The 21,237-nt window shown below is 38.9% G+C and overlaps 1 protein-coding gene and 1 pseudogene across 1 annotated transcript; both read right to left on the bottom strand.

The window, feature by feature from the left end:
- Nucleotides 1-1,386: 1,386 nt before the first annotated feature.
- On the bottom strand, nucleotides 1,387-2,811 carry LOC102242802 (annotated as a pseudogene).
- Nucleotides 2,812-2,814: 3 nt separating this feature from the next.
- On the bottom strand, nucleotides 2,815-21,071 carry DDX52 (DEAD (Asp-Glu-Ala-Asp) box polypeptide 52). The gene is made up of 15 exons (XM_005858520.2): nucleotides 20,750-21,071; nucleotides 19,301-19,499; nucleotides 17,107-17,237; nucleotides 16,674-16,859; nucleotides 14,985-15,128; nucleotides 14,298-14,409; nucleotides 13,134-13,206; nucleotides 12,429-12,632; nucleotides 12,208-12,298; nucleotides 9,886-10,008; nucleotides 9,634-9,784; nucleotides 9,396-9,471; nucleotides 7,366-7,437; nucleotides 6,708-6,800; nucleotides 2,815-3,605 (listed from the first exon to the last, which is right to left on the bottom strand). The coding sequence occupies exons 1-15, from the start codon at nucleotides 20,834-20,836 to the stop codon at nucleotides 3,548-3,550; spliced, it is 1,800 nt and encodes a 599-aa protein (XP_005858582.1). The 5' UTR covers nucleotides 20,837-21,071; the 3' UTR covers nucleotides 2,815-3,547.
- Between the last annotated feature and the right edge of the window lie 166 nt (nucleotides 21,072-21,237).

Raw genomic sequence — 21,237 nt, 5'->3', positions numbered from 1 at the left:
GTGGTGCGCTCTGCTCACGTGACCCGGCCGCCGCTAGGGGGTCCTCCAGGTGCAATTCTCGTTCTGGGACTGATCGGGGCGGTCTCGTGCTCAGCTCCCGGGGAGCTGATTCATTCTCTGGCAAGGCTGTTTGGAGAGCCCAGCTGGCGGCAAAGCTGCAAGGCGTCGTCGTCCCTCCGTTGGGAAAATCATAATCTTGGTCAGTGGGAAGAGCAGATTGAGTCCTGTTTTTTAAACTAGATGGTGGGTACACGGTGTTCTCTCATTGTTATTCTTTGCACATAAAGAATAGAAGGATCCAGCGCTCTCCATTTCCTCCCTGGAACTCGGCAGCTTTCTTTTGATACCCACCCCCAAAGCTGAAGGTATTTGAAATTTAATTTAGTAAAACAACAAACCCCAATCCACATATAAAACCTCCAGGGTGCATAACTCTTGTTTGGTTCTGCCATCGTGCCACCCAGTAATCCATTTTTCCTACCCAGGTATGCCTCACAGATATAGTGGTTGGGTGCAGACCACCGCAATAAAGAGTATGGCAATAAAATGAGTAGTAATCTTTTCGCTGGTGCAAGGTGTTGCCTTCAATTTATATTTTTTAAAAACCGCAACAACTGTGAAGACAGTAAAGCGAAGCACAGTAAAACAAGGTATGCATGTGGCGAAACTGGTGTCAGTCCATAACTATTATTAACCTGACCATATTTTTACCGCGATTTTTCTTAGTCAAACTACTTTAAGTAAAATAAAGTCAAATATAAACTTTTTCAAGTCCTCAGGCAGTTTGCTTACTAGCAAGTAATAGATTAATTATAATTATCTTTCACTCGTCTCAAGGCTTTTAGAGGTACATAACTTGTAATCTTATTGTTTATTGGGCACAAATCACTGGTCAGGAACTTTACTGTATTTTTTGAAATCCCCAGTGTCCCTAAAAGTTACTGGCATTTCACAGATAGGAAAACCAAGGTTAAAAGTAGTAATTTACTTAAGTTATACAGCTGCAAAGCAGCAGGACTGGGATTCAAAACCTGGTGTTTGACTTCAAGAAGTCCTTGCTCACTTGTATGCATGCATATAAGCATAACTAATGGACATAAGACACTGGGGGGTAAGGGAGGGCAGGGGATTGTCAAGGGCGGGGGGGAAAAAAAGGACACATATGTAATACCCTTTGTAATACTTTTAGCAAAAAAAAAAATAAAAAAATTAACAACAACAAAAAAAAGAAGTCCTTGCTCATTTCACTAGAGCCAACTATCCAATTATCATGCATTCTTTTTTCATAAATTGTTTACGAATGTCATTCCTTGTGTAGCAGATTACTTCCAACTGATACAAAGGTGTTAAATTCAGTATTAATCCATTGACAAACCAAGGTGATTATAGGTTTATGTAACTTTTATTTAAGGATGGGTGGTTACACATAAAATACTGAAGAGGAAGTCAAATGAAAGTATATCAAGGGTCACAGATGTGGTATCTGCCTGAATACTTTGTTTTCTTTGCCTATAGATTCTTATATCTGCGAGACTCAGCTCAGGATATCAGTCTTCATGGCATTTCCAGTATGGGTTAGATACCCTCCTGTGATTCCTTATGTCTAATATAGCATATGCCACACTATTTGTTCCTTTACTTTATCCCTAATCACTACACTGGAAGGCAGGGATTGTTATCAAGCCTGTATTCTGAACCAAATATGTTTAAGGAATATTTGTTGTGAATTTACATTTGGTACAGTGTTAGGTACTTCTAACCTTGAGACATAATTAGTATTACCCCCAATTCCATAAATGAAGAAAACTGAAGCTCTGAGAAATTAATGAACTTATTCAGTCATATAGCTGCCAAATGGGTGGCAGCAGTATACCTATCTTCAGAATACAGAATCAACCTGTTAGAACACAGAAAATCACATTTGTATTGTTTGCACCTTGTAGTAATAGAGCTCCATTTACATAAATTCTGAAGGTGAACAATTTTTTGTCCATCTAAAATATTCCAGTTGGGAGCCTACCTGTACGGACTCGAGTAAAAGGCTAAGAATAAAGGAAATGCTTCTGCTGGTCTTTCAATTCCTTCATCTTCTGATGGCACTTTACTGTGACAGAAGTGGTGTTATAGGTACACGCACCACGAGCTACTGTTTTCATGTAGGAATCTGTGCCAGATTTCAGTTCATCTCATCTTGGTTTTGTCACAGGAGCAAGTATACTTGGCCTGCTGGTTGATTTCAATTTTCTTCACCATTTTCCTGAGGAAGGTGCCATAATGGGTCCCGTAGTTACCCATGATTCCGACCTTCTTGGTGTGTTTAGCCATGTGGCCACAAACTGGGTCAGAACCCAGAGAGGACTGAAGTTGATTTATTCCACTGTACAAATCTATCAACAGAGAAAAATCTGCTAATGGTGAATAGTCTCCATCACTGTATAATTGTAATTCTTTACCTTTGGCTGAGACCTGCTTACAAAGTGGATGAAGGGCCATGAAGTCTCAGGAAAGGTAAGATGTAAGAGAATGCAGCCGCAGGTATATCAAGTAATAGGAACATTCTTCCTTATCAGGACAAAACTATCAGTTTTCGAGCAAAGTCCTCTTGAATGGAAAGAGACAGGAAAGAACATTGTTAAATGATGAAAAGTGAAGAAAGGGAGAAGCTGGACAACAATATGGTGATTACCAGAGGGAAAGTGGGTAGGGCGAGGTAGAGAGTAAAGAGGTGATAAATGGTGATGGAAGGAAACCTGACTTGGGGTAGTGAACACAATACAATATAGAGATGATATATAATAGAATTGTACACCTGAAACCTATATAATTTTATTAACCAATGTCACTCCAATAAATTCTTTTTAAAAAATACATTTAAAATAAAAAGGGATAGCCTGACCATATTTTGTAGTTGCAACATTAAACAGGTAAAGTATGAGCTACCTTACCAATGAAATATATGAATATTTAATAGACCAAGGAATTTAAAATCCTAGAGAACTTGAACACCAGCCACAGAAGAGGCATCTTTTTGTTGTGGCTTACACCATAAAAGGCCATCAAGAAATAGTAAAATAAAGAGCAGTAGCTTTCTTCTTGGTAGATAGTCTGTGTCCATTCAAAAACAGAAACAAAAACAGACTGGGGTGTGGGGAGAGAGAGGAGACATTCAATTTCAAGGCTTTACTTTGAAAGTTTGGTTCCAAATGTCTCTCTACAACATACATCACACCTTCCTTCACACTTGAAGGCAAAAATCCTTACGAGTTCACCACATATGGGTATTTTATTTGTAGCGTAAGCTTTTGTTCTTCTATAAGAAGTATCTCTCTGGAGCCAAACCACAGAAATGTCAATGAATGTGATTTTCATCGTGTAATCATTTAAAAGTTTGACATGATGCACTGAAAGTTCATGATCATTTTTCACCAGTCCCATGTTCTTGTAGTTGACTACAGGTGATTTTAAGATGAAGTATTCCATGTAAACAACATTCATGTTGAGATCATAAAATGATGTTTCTGATACAGCTTTTTAAAAAATATTTTTTTTAGCTTTTGTCTTCAAGAGATACTTTCTTCTTGCTGTTCTGACCAGTGACTTTTTTCCTGTGACAAGAAAAGCTGAATCAGAAATTCTAGGTATATGTACTTTCCAAAAGTCTACCAGTTTAATAAACATTGACTGAAACCTACTATATAATCAAATATATGAGGCACTGGGAACACAATGATGCATTAGGTCAGTGGTCGCCCAACCTTTTGGACCTCACAGACCACCAGTGGTCCACACACCACTGGTTGGTGACTGCTGCATTACGTCACTGCTCTTTAGAAAACCACAATCACCTAAGTGAGACAGAAAGGTCACAATAAACTATACTATACTACAATCCTATATAATAAAAGCGTAATATGCAAATTGATCAAACGGTGGAATGACCAGTTGCTATGACGCCCACTGACCACCAGAGGGTACCAGGGGGGGGCAAACTTTCTGACTCGAGGGCCACAATGGGTTCTTAAACTGGACTGGAGGGCTGGAACAAAAGCATGGATGGAGTGTTTGTGTGAACTAACATAAATTCAAAGTAAACATCATTACATAAAAGGGTATGGTCTTTTTTTTTTTTAGTTTTATTCATTTCAAACGGGCCGGATCCGGCCTGCGGGCCGTAGTTTGCCCACGGCTGGGGTAGACGCTCAATGCAGGAGGTGCCTCCTGGTGGTCAGTGCGTGCAGCGGCAGTGGGGGGAGCCTCTCCTGCCTCCGCTGCAGGCGGGCGGTTAGGAGGGGTCCCGGACTGCAAGAGCCCCAGATTGCGAGAGGGATGTCTGACCGCCAGCTTAGGCCCGTTCCCCCCCCCCCCCCCCCCCACAAATCCCATGTACCAGGCCTCCAGTATGGTATAAAAGACAGATTCTGATCCTGACCTAATAGTAAGAGTTCACAAGTGCTATTACTGTTATAAGTGCCTTATATGTTATCATCTTGGATAATCTTCCTAATTTATGAAGAAGATTCTCTTATCCTCATTTTACAGATGAGGAAAATTAAGTAGAGTGGCTGGACAACTTGCTGATCATCACACACTGGTAAACTCAACAGTCTGATTTTAGAGTCTGGTGAATACCTTCAACTAAATGTTAACACAGGAAAAGGAAGTGAGTTTTGAGAAAATAATCAATGTTTGCATATCGTAGTATAGTAATGCAAAGTTCTCAGGTGTGTATTAACGCATTTAATCTGCAGTCAATCCCAAGTGGCAGAGTTTGTATTATTTTCAGGTTGAGAAGCTGGGACTGAAGATATGGACGGAAGTGTTATCAGCATAGAGGTATGAGCTGAGGCTACAGGTGTGGATAGCATCATTAAAGGAACATCTACAGTGAAAAACGAAGCTAGAGTCAGATCAGTTCTTGTTTGTGGGCTATGTTAAGAAGTATGGCCTTGAGGCACGCTCTCCCTCTCAGGAGCACACAGGCACCTTTCCCTTCTCCCTCTTCTTCCCCTGCCAGGTACATTATCTTTGCTTTTCTCTCTCCTAAGCACCAAGGGCCCTTCTTTAGCCTTGTTTCTTGAACCTACGCAGCTCAGCCAGCTCACTTCTACTACTTCTGTTTAACTTTCTAAATGAACTTTCTCTTTTAATTTGAAAAAAAATTAAAAAGTATGGCCTTTAATTTAATTGTAAAGAGCATCTTAAGTGTCTAAAGTGACAATATTTATACCGAGTGTCCTCAAAATCTTAGTGCATCTTTAAGTTTTAATAACTTCAAAAGCATAAATGCTACAAACTGACAAAAATCAACATTTAATTAAGATATTGATTTTTCTTATTAAAATCATAATAGTCACCATCTTATGCTCTAAGTTAATTTTCAACCGTTGTAAAAAGTTTCATCAGCTGCTGCTGAATGCCTAAAATTGCATTTGCAATCCTAGCTTTAACCTCACCCAAAGAACAAGGTTCTAATGCCCACTAAAAAGAAAAAGTCTAACGAGAGAGATTAGGTGGCCAAAAAGATAAAATCTGAGACACATTAGGTTGGCAAAGCAGAGTGACCTCCTCTACCAGTCCACTAGTCTAAATGTCACCCAGAAAACTGCTGCCACAAAAAATTAAAATAAAAAACCTATTAAGAACTCACAAAACTAAGTACAAGTTAAGAAGATTACTTTTTCAAGGATTACTTTTCCCAAGGGATTAAAGCTTAAAACTCACTGAAACTTTGGAACACACTGTACTCTCTATATACTTGAACTGAACATTATTGCCCACAATACAAAATGTCAGGTAAGATTCTTGCTCCACTTAGAAGGAAAGTACATTCCAGTGTCTCTGTTCACCTTGTTCCTTCAATATGCCTAAATTTTACCTATCCTTAAAGATCGGTGTACTTCCTTGAAACTTTCTGGGACTACACTAATCCACAACAAATTTCCCTTCTCTAAACTTCTATTTTATTTAAAATTTATTCTCTATTTTTTTCCCTGCATACTAACTTCGGAAACAAGTCTCATCGTATACATTTGTATAAACTACCTCCATCAAGTACCAGCAAGACAATAGATACTCAGTAAATGCCTACACTTCATGTGTAATATATATTAACGGGTACTAGTAAAATTTGAAGAGTGTCGTTTTCCATAAATAGTGGAAATACTAGTACTGTTCAGAATATATTAGCCTACTCCTATCAAAACATGTTGCTTCCTAGCAATTTTGTATGTATGCTAAAAAAACACACCTATCCTTAAAACTCATTCAATGCAGCCATACTACTACAAATTTTTTTAATCAAGTCATACTTTTTATAGGTTTTACAACGTGCTTCAGCATAAGTCTAAGATTATATAAAATCCTGCCCAGAATATAGAGCTTCAAGGAAGATTCCATCAATGTGAGTCCTAACTATTGGCCTCAGTAGCATGCCCTGATGCAAGATGGGTGGAGATGGTGGGCAATGAAATTCTAATTTATAGTAAATTGAAATCATGTTTTCAGAACTGGAAAAAAACAGATCCAAGACTGAATCATCCAAACTCCCAAATCATTCCCCTAACCTAAGATATATTACTTTTATTACAACCTATAACAGACTGTAAACCTATTAATACTACCTCTAAAAAGCTTATCCTAAGTAAAAGTAATGCCTACTATAATTATATTATGAAAACAACCAGTTAATTTTCTCACCATTTACTTACCGTTTATCCTTAGCCTTTTCTAAGAAGTATTTTGGAGTTGTACTAATGCTCTCCCTTTGCAATGGCTTCTTAATCATTTTTTTCTTTTGTTTGCTGAAAGTTACAAAGAGAGGAAAGAACTAAATGAAGTGTAACTTAAAAGTTAAAGCTAAAACTAATTTTGATTCTTGTCACAAAGTTCATTTTTTATCTGCTCACTGATTTATCCACACTTGTATCCACTTTATATACTAGATTACCTAATAGCATTTACAGAGGTAACCAAAAGGGATAGTAAATTCAATCAATTTTAAAAGGCAGTGATTATGGCTAAAATATGTCCCATGTCAGCCTTATATTCTGTGCCAATAAGCATTAGAGTGTGATTTTGGCCAATTAACTGCTTTTTACCAGTTTTATGAACTAAAACAAAATCCAAATATATTTCACTCATATTGAGTAATTTTTTTAAAAAGTCTAAATACTTAAAATTTCAAGGATGAGAAAACTAGCAAGGTTTAAAAAACATACAGTATTCACAAAAATTTTACAAGGAAAATTTTTATCATAAATGTTCTAAAAGTTAATAGTATTGTTAAAACTATGTGTAAGAATGTGAAAGCAAGAATGTATATGCAAAGACAGAAAGAGAGAAGGTCTGGTAAATTCAAGACTGTACCTTAATAGTTTTTGGAAACCTTTTATGTATTCTGGAACAGGACATCCAGCCTGCTGTATAACATTGGCAACGCTGAAAAAGGTACCCATTAACATAAATTTGTATCTTATCAAACAAATGTTTATGAACTTGCACCCTCTGCACAATATAAGAGGAACTAAAGCTATACAAGCAAGAAAATAATCCGGTATTTTAATGTATTATCAATTACCATCAGATATAATCACGTTGGATTATTAACGGAATGTCTGCTGGACTAAAATCAATGATTGATGCATAATTTTAGACAGCAGCTATTTCTGCTCAACATTTATTTTATCAAGCCCTAAAAAGCCTCTAAGCTCAACCTTGGATGAGAAACTGACTGAAGCCAGAGTCAGGCTTAAATCTATTAAATGATAGTACTTACTATGGGTTTTTCATGTATAGTAACTTATTCAATCTTCACAACAACCCTTTTAGTATTATCATTATCCCCATTTCTCAGATGAAAAATGGAGGTGCATAGTTACACTGATATGGGGGGGTCATCAAATTCACATGCTTGGAACTGCTGAGGAAACTTTAGGTGAATCTAAGTGGTTGGAATACATACTGCCCTACACATGCACATGTGAAAGTCTGCTCAAAGCAAAACCAAGGCTTTCAGAGCCACGGCTCAGAAGGCACAAATCAAAATCTTTGCCAAAACAGATAAACTCAAAGTACAAACTGCTTTCAGCCACAACTCAATTTTTTTTAGAGTGGAAGAGAGGGAAAGACAGAGAAATATTGATGTGAGATAAACACATCAATTGGTTGCCTCCAACCAGGGCCCAGGCCGGGAAGGAGCCTGCAACCAAAGTATGTGCCCCTGACCGGAATTGAACCTGGGACCCTTCAGTCCTCAGACCATTGCTTTATCCACTGAGCCAAACCAGTTAGGGCCACAACTCAATTTCAACTGTTAGAAATGTGATGTGTTACTGATTATCATCAGGCTAAATTTTCTGCAGGCAGCCAAAATGTAGGAAACTCAACCTCTATATTAGTATCTATAATAGGCTAAATTAAAATCCATGATTCTAAAATTATATCTATCATATGTTATCCAGGCCTCAAGGGGCTACAATTGAATAATATTGGCGTGTGCTCCTGCGACTAAATATAAAACTTTATCTGCCCCTAAGAGTAATGGGAAGGATGCACTATAGTAAGAATCTTGATGGGGCTAAAGAGACTGGGGTTAATTTTAAACTATTACTCATTCAAAAACCATAATACTACATTGTAAATAATTTCAACTGGTGGCTATTGGGAGAATCCTGAGTTATGAGAATTTTGGAATATTTGTTATTATTAACAAACTAGAGGGCCGGTGCACGAAATTCATGCACAGGTGGGATCCCTAGGCCTAACTGGTGACCAGGGCTGATTGGGACCAGGCCGGAGAGGAGGCAATGGTCACCGGGCTGGGTGCCGAAGGAACAAATGCCAGCTGCCGATGCCACCATCGTCCATGCCCCACAACCACAGTTCCCCGCCTCCCCCCGCTCCTCCCCTCACTGTGGTGCCACCACCGCAGCAGGCAGACGGTGAGTTGATTGGGGCCTGCCGGCTGGGGGGAGGGACATGGCACGGGAGGTTGGCCACCGGCCCTTGGCAAAGGGGCTGCATCTGCCACCACCCATCCCTGGTTCCCCATCCCAGCCCAGGGGCCTGCCAGCTGTGGGGAGCGACCACAGGAGGTTGGACAGTCGAGGGAGGTTGGCTGTGGGAGTGCACTGACCACCACAGGGCAGCACTTGCATTAAGCATCTGATTGTTCTGGTCATTCCGATCGCTTAGGCTTTTATATATATAGACAATAATTGAAAGGCAAAAATAAGGCCTTTTGGTCATTTTTCCTTTTCTCATTGCTAAAATTTAGTTGACTACTATAGCAGAATTTTGGACAAAGATGTTTTGTAATTATCTGTTAACTGTGTATACATATAAGAATAATGAATCAACGTTGCCAACTTAACACGAAGTTATTTTTCCTAATTTACCTTCTTAATAATGGTTTATCATCTTCAGTGAAAAATGTAACAGCTTTTCCTTTATGCCCTGCTCTTCCAGTTCGACCTAAGAAAAGCCAGACCATTAAAAAACACTTTTTTGGGGAAAAGAGACATTCCAAATTCACATATAAAAGTGGATTTTTCACAGCACTAAAAAACTGATCATGTTTGTAGGGAATAGCACAGGTGCTAAAATGGATGAGTGTGGAGGCAGGGGACAACTCACCTATCCTATGGATATATTCCACTGAGCTTGTTGGAAAGTCATAGTTGATCACCAAGTTCACACCTTTAAAATCAATCCCTCTGGCTAGCAAGGCTGTACAAATAAGGACCCAGATTTTTCCTGCTCGGAAGCTTTGGACTGTGTTATCTCTCTGGTTAATAGAACATATAGTAAATGTTTTAGTACCACTCTAGGAATGGAAAACATTTGTAAAATTTAGTTATCATTTTGAGAGTATACATCTGACTTTACCTGTTCCTGTGTTCTGTCTGCATGAATAACATCCACATTAATACCTTCATATATGAGCTCATGAAAAAGTTCTTTAGCCCTTTCAATGGACTGAACAAAAACAAGAACAGGTGGATTGAAACCCTAAAAAGAAATGCAATAATCAGTACACATAACCCATAATTAAGAATATAATCACAGTACTTTTTACGATTTTAGTTCATGAAAGAATCCAGTTCAATGTAGTGTACTTTCATTGCCAAATTTCTAGGACCAGTGGTCTAATCTGCCTACCTTCCTCATCATCCCTTCTCTATAATGACTTCTTTCTACCAATTTGAACTGTACTCTCCATCTTGAAAATTCCAATGATCTTGTCTAATTAACCCCCTTTACCTTTCTACAGCAATGGATTCCTACTGCTTGAAATAATAATCTCTCGGCCTCTGTGCCTCAGAACTTTTTTGATTCTACTTAAAATGTAATGACTGTGTTTTTAATTCATTATCTATCTTAACTGTGGGTATTCCCCGAAAGCTCAGTTCTTGGTTCTCAGTTCTCTCAATATAATATTTATCTTATTAAAGTCTCAGTTATAAACTACCAGCTCTAAGCAAATGATTTTTACATTTATATCATACTCTGCCTCTCTCTAAACCAACTTTGTATATTTTCAACTGTCTATATTAGGGCTTAATCTTTTTTATTTTGGTTCATACAACTTTCAGAATCTAATGAAAGCAATGAAACTTTTTTAAAAAAATATATTTTATTGATTTTTTACAGAGAGGAAGGGAGAGGGATAGAGAGTTAGAAACATCGATCAGCTGCCTCCTGCACACTCCCTACTGGGATGTGCCCGCAACCAAGGTACATATCCTTGACCGGAATTGAACCTGGGACCTTTGAGTCCGCAGGCTGACGCTCTATCTACTGAGCCAAACCTGTTAGGGCCAATGAAACTTTCTAATAGGCAACCACACATTTACACAAAATCTAACATGATTTCAGAACGTTCACAAATCTAAAGCTCATGTATAATCCTATGTATCTGTGAAAAACCTTGTATTTCCTATTGCTAAATGATACCCTTAAGAATATTTTTAAAACTAACACATGGCACTTATTATTTGCCACCCACTATTATAAGTACTATATGTGTATTAACTCATTAATACTGAAACAACTGTAAGAGATAGATACTATTACCCCCATTTTACAGATGAGGAAACTGAGGAACAGAGCTTAATTTGCCTAAAGCTAAGATTTCAATCCAGGTAGTCTGGCTCCAGAGTCAACGCTCTTAACCGCTCCTGTCGTCACCAGGTACTTGCAAACACCTTTCCTGTTCATCCTCCAACTACTGTTAACCCTCCACTAAGGCTCTCACCTTTATTTATTTATTTCTTATGTCTAACCAGCCTAACTTAATAGCCTGCTAATTGGTTTACTTTCAATCTCTTTTCATTACCATCCACCTTATATACCACTGTTTAATTTTCTTTAAAAATTATGTGGCCACATTCAACAATGTTCAGTGGTTTCTCTTAACTTGACCCTAACTCTCCTGTCCAAACTGATTATCTTTAATTCCACTATAAATGTTCTCCTTAGGTAACTTCTTCATTAGTCTCCAAACACATTCAATGTATTCAGCTCCACCTCTGAGACTTTACAACAACTGCTCCCCCTGCCACTAATACTTCACTTTTTAATCCCACAAATCCTTCAAGGCCCAGATTAGTAGCATTTTCCCCCAACCAATTCAATTCACCCTTATGGCCCCATTATAACTATATGAATATTTAAGAAAAGCACTCTATAACCTTTTATAGCACTTTATCACAAACTATCTTACAAAAGTGTCTGTATTTTAGCTCCTAAAGAAGACTAAACTCTAGGGGGAGAGCTTAGGATTTATATTTCAATAGCCTCCCCCCAACCCTTCAGTATGTAGCCTTTTAACTATGGCTTCTATTCAATATTTACTGAAGGGATACAAACAGAAAATTGTCCTACTCATTCTTCAATGCCCCAGTTCAATAAGAAAGCAGCAGAGGGACTGGGGAAGGGGACAAGAGATGCAGAGGGCAGATACATATGCAGATATGGAAAAAGGCTTTCAGGGCATCAGGTAGGTCTTTTCCTAGCTTACCCTGAGCTGGGAATAGGAAGCTTACTATATTTGAACAGCGGAACCTCCCCCCTTGGGAGAAGAGCTGGCCCAAAGTACTTAACAATTTACCACTGGATTAGTAAATATGATATAGGTATAGTGCTCAGCCTCCCACTAATAATATAAGGCTTAGTGAATTTTATCAGAAAGTTTATTTGGAAATATACCTTTTTAATAAGTTCTCTCATGGCTAGAAGTTTTCCCGTTTCAGATCCAACAAAGAGAAGTTCTTGTTCTACAGTCTCTACTGCAGAATTCCTGAGAAGAAAACATACCTTATAGTATGCAAGAGCCAATTTTTGGTTCCCTCCACCTGAAATTCCAAGTAAATGAAACAAACCCCCCCCCCCCCCGCCCCACCCAAACTGGGATAATGCAGAACAATTACCTTGCTCCAATGGACACAGTAATGACATTGTCCAGGTTGAGTTTGCACCACTGCTCAACATCATATGCAAAAGTTGCACTGAACATAGCTCTTCTGACCTTGTGGGATGTGCAGGCCAGAAAAATAGAAGCCAGCTGGTCTCTGAACCCAGTTTTGCCATCTTCAAATAGTTTATCTGATTCATCTACTACCAGCCATTCAACACTAAGAAATAACAAGACAACTTGTGGGTATTAAACTAGAAGATCCAAGACATTTCACTAAATTGTGAGGACACATGAAGAAGTGAAACCATAATGCTGCTTCTCATACCCACATACCATTATCACAAAAAGGTACAAGAAAAATAAGCAGGGAAAGGTAAAGTAAGATAAACATAAATTAATGTAACTATTCCATTAGCCTCCAAGATATGAAGTTCCATTAGCAAAAAACAGAGATCCACATAAACCTGATAAACTCCATCACCACTGCTGAAAATCTAGGGGAATTCTGTGCTAACTGCTTATCAGAATCTGTGACTTTCTTCCAGACCAGATAGTTATTTTCCTGTAAGTTTAATGAACACCATTATTCTCAGTACCAACATTTACTGAAAGCTGGTAGGTAGTAAGCTCCAAAAGGCAACTATACAAGCAATTGAGGACAAAATATAATCAACTAAAAGAAAAGCACATATAAAAGACATTAAAATATCATCTGTACCTTGTTAAGTCTATTCCTGGAGGATCTCGTTTTAATAAATAGATTAGTCGATTTGGAGTAGTTACAAGAATATCTACAGAAAAAAACAAATGGTACAAATTGCAAAGACAAGTTTCATCCCTCTTGAACTAGAAAATTAAGGCTCCTGAATTTTCAGTTAATAACCTGAAGTGGGGAGAGGAGGCAGTGGTCATACTCACTACACCAACACAAAAGTTCTTCCCTGTCAGTAAGCTAACATACATATTTTTTTATCCATCCTAGCACAAACTAGTATATCCCTTTTGTATTATTATATTTGATCTGTCCTCTCAGCTTCTAAGAGGCAAGAACACTATAATCCAACAGCTTGATTTTCAAACATGTTTTTCAAGGAAAATGCTTCTCTATCATTATTTTTTAAATCCTCACCTAAGGATATGTTTTTATTGATAACAGAGAGAGAGAAAAAGGGAGAGAAACATCGATGTAAGAGGGAAACATCAATCGATTGCCTCCCATACGCACCCTGGCACCCTGACCAGGTATCATATCTGCAACTTGGGTATGTGCCCTGATGGGGAATGGAACCCGAGACCTTTTGGTGTACGGGACGATGCTCCAACAAACTGAGCCACACTATCCAGGCCAGGAAAATCCTTTAAATGGAATTTTACTCAGAAGCTCAAGATACAAGATAGGTAAAAAGCAGATCCTCTGACTTATAAAGGTAGGGATGTAAGCTATTCTTGTCGACAGAGTATTTCCATGGCATTTAGTATGAAGGAGGATTTCTCAACCCCAGCACATTGATGTTTTGGACCAGAAAACTCTTTTGTTGTAGCGGGCCGTCTTGTACATTGTAGGATGTTTAACAGCAGCCCTGGCTTGTGCCCACTACAGATTAGTAGCACTGTGCCCCAGGTGTGACAATTGAAAATGTCTCCAGATATTGCCAAATATCCCTGAAGGGTGAGGTGGGGGTGGAGGGCAAAATGCCTTTGGTTGAGAATCACTAGTATATATTTATATAACTACTGGATGGGAGCAGGGAGATCTCTTTTAGCTTCTCTAAAAATCAAATTATATGCATGACTATACTTTAAGAGCTCTTAGGTGTCAATTAGGATATTTGTAATTTCTAAATCCCCTTCATGCTCTACATCTCAAGCATGAATCCCTTACCAAATTTCTTAGATGATTTTGATCCAAATTTCTTGGCTGCAATTGCTGCTTTGTGGATCATGTGTATTCTGAATCCCATTCCCTCAGATATTTTTACTAACTCTCGATGAGTCTATAACAGAAAATGATAAAAAATTAAACCTGTACTAATGTGTAGATTAACCTGGAATCTCAGCAGTTTGGAACTTCAATGCCTAGTAAGATTCAGTAATTTCTTCAGGTCTAATAAACAATTTTCAACAGAAAAAAACAAAACTCATCCAATCTGTTACTTATTGTTTTTAGAATATAGTACTATTATAAAACTATTTCATACTTGGCATGTATTTCACATTAAGCACATGAAGGGTGGAGCATATGACTGTATAGTTTTACTCTCTCAAAAACTTAGATGAATTTTCATTTTTCTAGGTGAGAAAAATAAAGTTTAGAATGACTGTATATTACAGTAGCCTTTCAACTTCAAGGATCTTAGAGCACTTACCAAAGAAGTACAAATGTTAACATCATGTTTTAGAAAATATTTGCCCATATGCAATAAGACATAGAAATGGGCTCTGTACAGAATACCTGACCTGACAAAAGACACAGGCCTTATTCTGTTGAGACCTTTCTATTACCCCCAAATAAGAAAGATGACTGAAGCAAACACCAAAACATATCCTCTTCAGAAGCGAGCGGTCATACCTGGCTGGCAAGTTCTCGTGTTGGTGATATAATCAGGGCTCTGAAGCCTTTATTTGTGGGTTGTTTCAGTTGCATTAAAATGGGAATGCTAAAAGCCAAAGTCTTTCCAGAACCAGTAGGAGCAGAAGCCAGAAGTTCTCGACCCTAAAAACAGAGTATATTAAATTAACCAGTGATCAATAATGCTCTCAGCCATAAAAATATATGTGATAAATCCAATCATCCATGTTCTCATCACTCGTCTAACTTCTCTTATATTTGCTTTTCTAACATTATCTACCCCTGCCACCATCACCACAATGGAGTTTCTGAGCACTGCCACTGACATCCATTTGAACTGGGTAAAGAATGTGGATAACAAATCCAAAGATAATTTTCAACCTCAATTATTTCCATTATTTCAATTGTTCTTTCCCACTAAACTCTTTATCAATGCAAAATTACAAAACCAACATTTTGTGCTGATATCTGCACTGCTCACTCCCTGAGGAAGGTTTTAAATAAGTAACAAAATGGCTGAAAGAAAGAAAAAGTGGCCATAACCTGAGTGACAAAGCAATTAACAGGTGCTAATCTTCAGTAAGTCACTGTGATTTTTAAAGCTTTAAGCTAAAGTCATGACAGAAATAATCTTAAATGAAAATTAAAAGCAAAGTTACTATGCATCAACAACATAATTCAAATGTATTTTCATTTCAGTTCTCAAAGAAAATGAAGAGGACCAGTATGGTATCCTATAACTACCAGAAATGAAGGCCATCTTGGTTTTGTAGGGGGAAAAGGTAGCTATCATCACTACCAAAAGAAACCTTAGAAAAACTTAATTTCCAAAAATCTAGGTTAACCCATACATCTATCAATAGGTGGATATGCAAATTGTGATACATTCATACAACAGACTATACTCAGTAACAAACTACTGATGTATGTAACATAGATGAGTCTCAAAAACAGTGTGCAAAGTGAAAGAAACCAGAAATGAAATAATGAATGACTCCCCTTATATCACATGCTAGAAGAGGCAAATCTAATATATGGCAATAGCAATCAGAACAGTGGTTACCTCCGGGCAGGGGTGGAGTGAGGACAGAATGGAAAGGGCACAAGAGAATTTTCTGGGGCAATAAAAATGTTACATCTCTTTACTGGGGTGATGGTTACATAGGGTATGCATCATTGAAACTCACTAAACTGTACATTTAACTATGTATTTTATTTTATATAAAGTATACTTCAATAATAAAAAGTATTGAGGAAAAACCAGTCAGGTTAGTACAAAAATTCTGTATTTCTGAAATAGTTCCTGGAAATTATAAAATAAATTCATGGATGAGTAAACGGAACATAATCTCTCAGAGTGTTTACACTATAGTAAAAGGAAAAAGATAAATATGATTAGTGCAATACATAGTAGTGTGAAGTATAAGACAAATGTTGCAAGAAAAAGAACACACTAAGTACCATGGAGACTTGGGTGATAGGGGAGCATTGGTAAATGAAAAAGATCACATCTAGCTGTAGTGATCAAGACAAGTTTCCAAAAGCACAGGTATTGGAGATGGACCTTAAAAGCAAGGTAAAGATTTCAACAGGGGGAGGAAATAAGGTAGAAAGGCAGATTTCAAAGGCAGAGAAAAGAGAATAAGCAAACACAGGAATGTCAGATGCATTCTAGACCTTCATACTCACATGCAGCATAACTGGAATGGCTTGCATTTGGATTGGTGTGGGTGTTTGGAAACCTGAATCTAGAATGTTCTGAAGCAGTCGAGAATTGATTTTATATTCTTGTTCAAGTTGCTGAAATGTAGCAATTGGGTCAGGAAGGTCAGTTCCCTGGATATGAATTTTGTGTTTATTCCGCAAGAAGTTTATCTGAAAAATGCAGTAAAGGAGTCACCATGGATATGGTAAAAAATATTGTCAGATGTTATAAAGCAACAGTCTAGGATAAGTTTTAGTAGAATATGAAACACTTTGCATTAATTTTTCATTAAAGTAAAACTCAAACTAATTAATCTTCCATCTTAACAAAACCATACTCACTTTTACCCACAGAGTAACCCAAGGACAGTAAAAAAAGTCACTAGGTGAGAAATTGGGGCTAAGACATTTTTCTAACCTTTTCTTTTCTGATAAGCTCCAACTTTCCTGAAGTTAGTTTATTTTCTTTTTTAACCTTTTTATCTTCAATCTTTGCTTCCACAGATGATATCCACTGTATGGTAGAACCGTCTTCTTCTGAAGTAATTTCTAAAATAATTTTTAATAAATTAAAAGATTTTAAGTGCAACATTCTAGGGCAGCCGTGGGCAAACTACGGCCCGCGGGCCGGATCCGGCCCGTGTAAAATGAATAAAACTAAAAAAAAAAAAAAGACCGTACCCTTTTATGTAATGATGTTTACTTTGAATTTATATTAGTTCACACAAACACTCCATCCATGCTTTTGTTCCGGCCCTCCGGTCCAGTTTAAGAACCCACTGTGGCCCTCGAGTCAAAAAGTTTGCCCACCCCTGTTCTAGGGTGTAGCAAACAGGCCATACCTTCACACAAACAAAAGAACAGTACTAGCTGTTGCAACTAGATAAAAGAAAGTATAGAAATTGGAAAGGAGAGGTAGGTTCTATATTGGTAAAAATCAGAGCTCTGAAGCTCATTCTCTTCCTTTTGTTAGTTACTTCAGCTGTGTAATATATAGATGACTCTATACTTGAAAACAAGAGATTAGTTGGGAAACTACTTAAACAAAAAGAGGTTTCAATGAGGCAACCAGCTTTTTTTATATCCAAACACCAGCCAGATAGAGCAACACAGTACTTAAGGACTATCCTATATAAAAGGGTAATATGCAAATTCACCAAACAGCAGAAGGACCAGTTGCTATGATGTACACTGATCACCAGGGGGCAGACGCTCAATGCAGGAGTTGCCTCCTGGTGGTCAGTGAGCTCCCACAGTGGGGAGCGCCATTCAGCCACAAGCCGGATTGGCTGGCGAGTGCAGGAGCAGTGGCAGGAGCCTTTCCCACCTCCTCAGCAGCACTAAGGATGTCTGACTGATGGCTTAGGCCCACTCCCCGGGGCCTAAGCCATCAGTCAGACATCCCCCGAGGACTCCCGGACTGCTAAAGGGCACAGGCCGGGCTGAGGGGGACTCCCCGACCCCAAGTGCACAAATGTTGTGCATTGGGCCTCTAGTTCAATATAATAAAGACAGCAATTCTCACTAAATCTATAAATAACAGTTTAATGAAAAGTAATGACAGCATTATTTTGGTAACTGGACTGGCTAACTTTAAAGTTTATATGGGAAAATAAATATGTAAAATAATCTAAAAATTCTAATAAAAGCAATGAGCAAGAATTACTTTTGAAATTTCTTTTTAATTTTTTTCAACTTCACTGAGGTAAAATAGACATACAATAAATTTAAAGTACACAATTTGAGGAGTTTTGACATATGTACACACTTGTTAAAACATCCACATTCAAGATTTACATCACCTCCCCAAATGTCTCTGTGGCTCCTTGTAATGCATTGCTCCATCCTTACTTTGCCCTATTGAACAGCATTTTGATAATTTTCAGTTATTACAAATAAAGTCACTATGAGCATCTGTATACAAGCCTTTGTGAGGGCAAAGGTTGTCCCTTCTCATGAGTAAATTCTAGGAGTGAAACAGGTGGGCAATATGGAAGATGCATGTTTAACTTAAAAAAATAAAAGTTCTTTGTCAATTTCTACCAACAAAGACTACTAAAATATTAATTGGGTTTGCACTGATAGAACACTTTAGGGAGAAAATATTCAGTTGCCTAATCAATAACACCACTCTACCAAATTTTGTAAGATGTTATAAGGCCATAATAATTTTTAAAAAGCTGGTACTGGTGTATGAATACAGAAATATAAATCAATGAAATAGAACAGAGCCCAAGATAGACTCAAATATACAAGTCTCCCCCCCCCCCCCCCCGCCCCCAGCTCCCAATCCACAGGGGATATGTTCCAAGGCCCCCAGTGGATGTCTGAATTTTTCCATTTAATATATTGGGACTGTGGTTGACTGCAGGTAACTGAAACAGCAGAAAGAAAAACCACAGATAAGGGGGACTTACTGTATATGGACAATACATTTACAATAAGAGCTGCATTTAAATCTTTAGTGTAGCAAGATTTGTAATAAATACCTGGAAAGACCTGAATGCCATCAACTGATAAATGACTGCATATTATTTGACTTGTACCGTAAGTTTATACTATTTTCATAATTGGAAAAAATTAAAGCGAAAAGACAGAAATCAAGGACTAACCCGAAGTCATTCTCTTCCTCTTTTTCTTGTTCTGCTCCCTCTTCCTTTCAGTTAGGCTCTCTTCTTTTTCCTCCTCATCTTGGAGCTCCTGATTAGTTCCTGATTCTCCGCATTCACCTGGGACAGACTTCTTGTTTCCAAAAAAGTCCAGTCCCTGCAGCACCTCTGCAGAATCAAAGTCATATTTCCTTTTTCCTACCTAAAACCCAAAATATTGAAAGTGAAATCCACAGAATGGCATTCCTGTCACCCAAGCAGTATTAGCAGTAAGGGGATGGGTCCAATGACTCCCCATCTTTTTTACACTTTCACCAAATATGTGTTGCACTGACAAATGTGTTTGGGCAAATGAAATCCAAGATGGTACCTTTTCTGACTTTAGATCAGTAATAATAATAACCAATAGCAACAAACACATATGCTTATCAGCATAACACTTTTATGCTGTTAGGCAGATTTCTAAACATGTTTATATATATATATATGAAATTACATTCTTCAACAACCCTATGAGGTAAACAGCAACATTACAAATGAGAAAATCGAGGCATTAGGTTAACTTGATTTGGACCCAAATAATATGGCTCCAGATTTCAAACTTTTTTTCTTTTTTAAAATATATTTTATTGATTTTTTACAGAGAGGAAGGGAGGGGGATAGAGAGTTAGAAACATCGATGAGAAAGAAACATCGATCAGCTGCCTCCTGCACACTCCCCACTGGGGATGTGCCTGCAACCAAGGTACATGCCCTTGATCGGAATCGAACCTGGGACCCTTCAGTCCGCAGGCCGACGCTCTATCCACTGAGCCAAACCGGTTAGGGCTTATTTTTATTATCTAAAGTTTTACATATGTCTCTTTTCCCCCAATTGACCCCCCCCCCGATTTCAAACTCTTACTAACTACACTATACCGCCCGTCGGAGAAATAAGAAACACACATGCCGCGCACTCACACGAATGTCCCTAGTCCCAAATATCAAGATTTTCCACCACTGGGCCCCAACTACTCCCGATTTATCACTCACTACTGTCCTGTGTAAGGCTCCCGTTCGTACATCTTCCCTCTCATTTGGTTCAGTCACTCGCTACCGGAGCACGGCATTAAAAAGCAGCACGCCCACTAAGGTCCTCTGCCTGCCCAGCCAGCCCCGGGAGGTTTGTAACGAAAGCATCTGCGCTCTCCACTGGGAGCTGCTTCCGTTTTAGGATGGCGATGGGAGGGGCCACCCAACTTACTCTACGGCCAAGCCCAACTAAATCTACAAGAACGAGAAAAGCGTTCACTTGGAAAGCGGGTCCTGACTAGGTACACTGAACGCCACGGAGGGGGGGGGGCCCACAGCCTGGCCACGGGGTCTCCGAGGGCAGTCGCCCCCGCAGCCAGCTCACTCCGGGGTTCCCCCTCCTTCCCGGTGACCCCGGCTTCCGTCCTCCCAGCACAGTACCTGGAACCGGGCTGCGTCCGCTGAGAAGCGCCTCACGTCGAACTTGGCCCCAGCACCGAGCCGGCGAAAGAGATCGTGCGCGTCCATCTTTACCCAGAAAGCTCTGCGGTCCCACAGCGCCTGCGCGGAGGGCCTCTCCCAGAAGGCCTTGGGCTAGACCGTGGGTGGGCGTGGCTCTGGGGGGCGGAGCCTGGCCGCGGCGAGCGACTAGTACAGTAGTTGGCTTTCGTCTGGTAACGCTGTGTGTCCTGGGGTCCACCGTTATTCATTTGTTCTTTCAAAAAATACACCGAGTGCCCTGATCGGTTTGAATCAGTGGATAGAGCGTCGGCCTGCGGACTCAAGGGTCCCGGGTTCCATTCCAGTCAAGGGCATGTACCTTGGTTGTGGGCACATTCCCGTGGGGAGTGTGCAGGAGGCAGCTGATCGATGTTTCTAACTCCCTATCCCTCTCCCTTCCTCTCTGTAAAAAATCAATAAAATATATT

This window comes from Myotis brandtii, unplaced genomic scaffold (genome assembly GCF_000412655.1).
Source record: "Myotis brandtii unplaced genomic scaffold, ASM41265v1 scaffold120, whole genome shotgun sequence".
NCBI lineage: Eukaryota > Metazoa > Chordata > Mammalia > Chiroptera > Vespertilionidae > Myotis > Myotis brandtii.
This window is presented reverse-complemented; position numbering and strand designations above follow the sequence as displayed.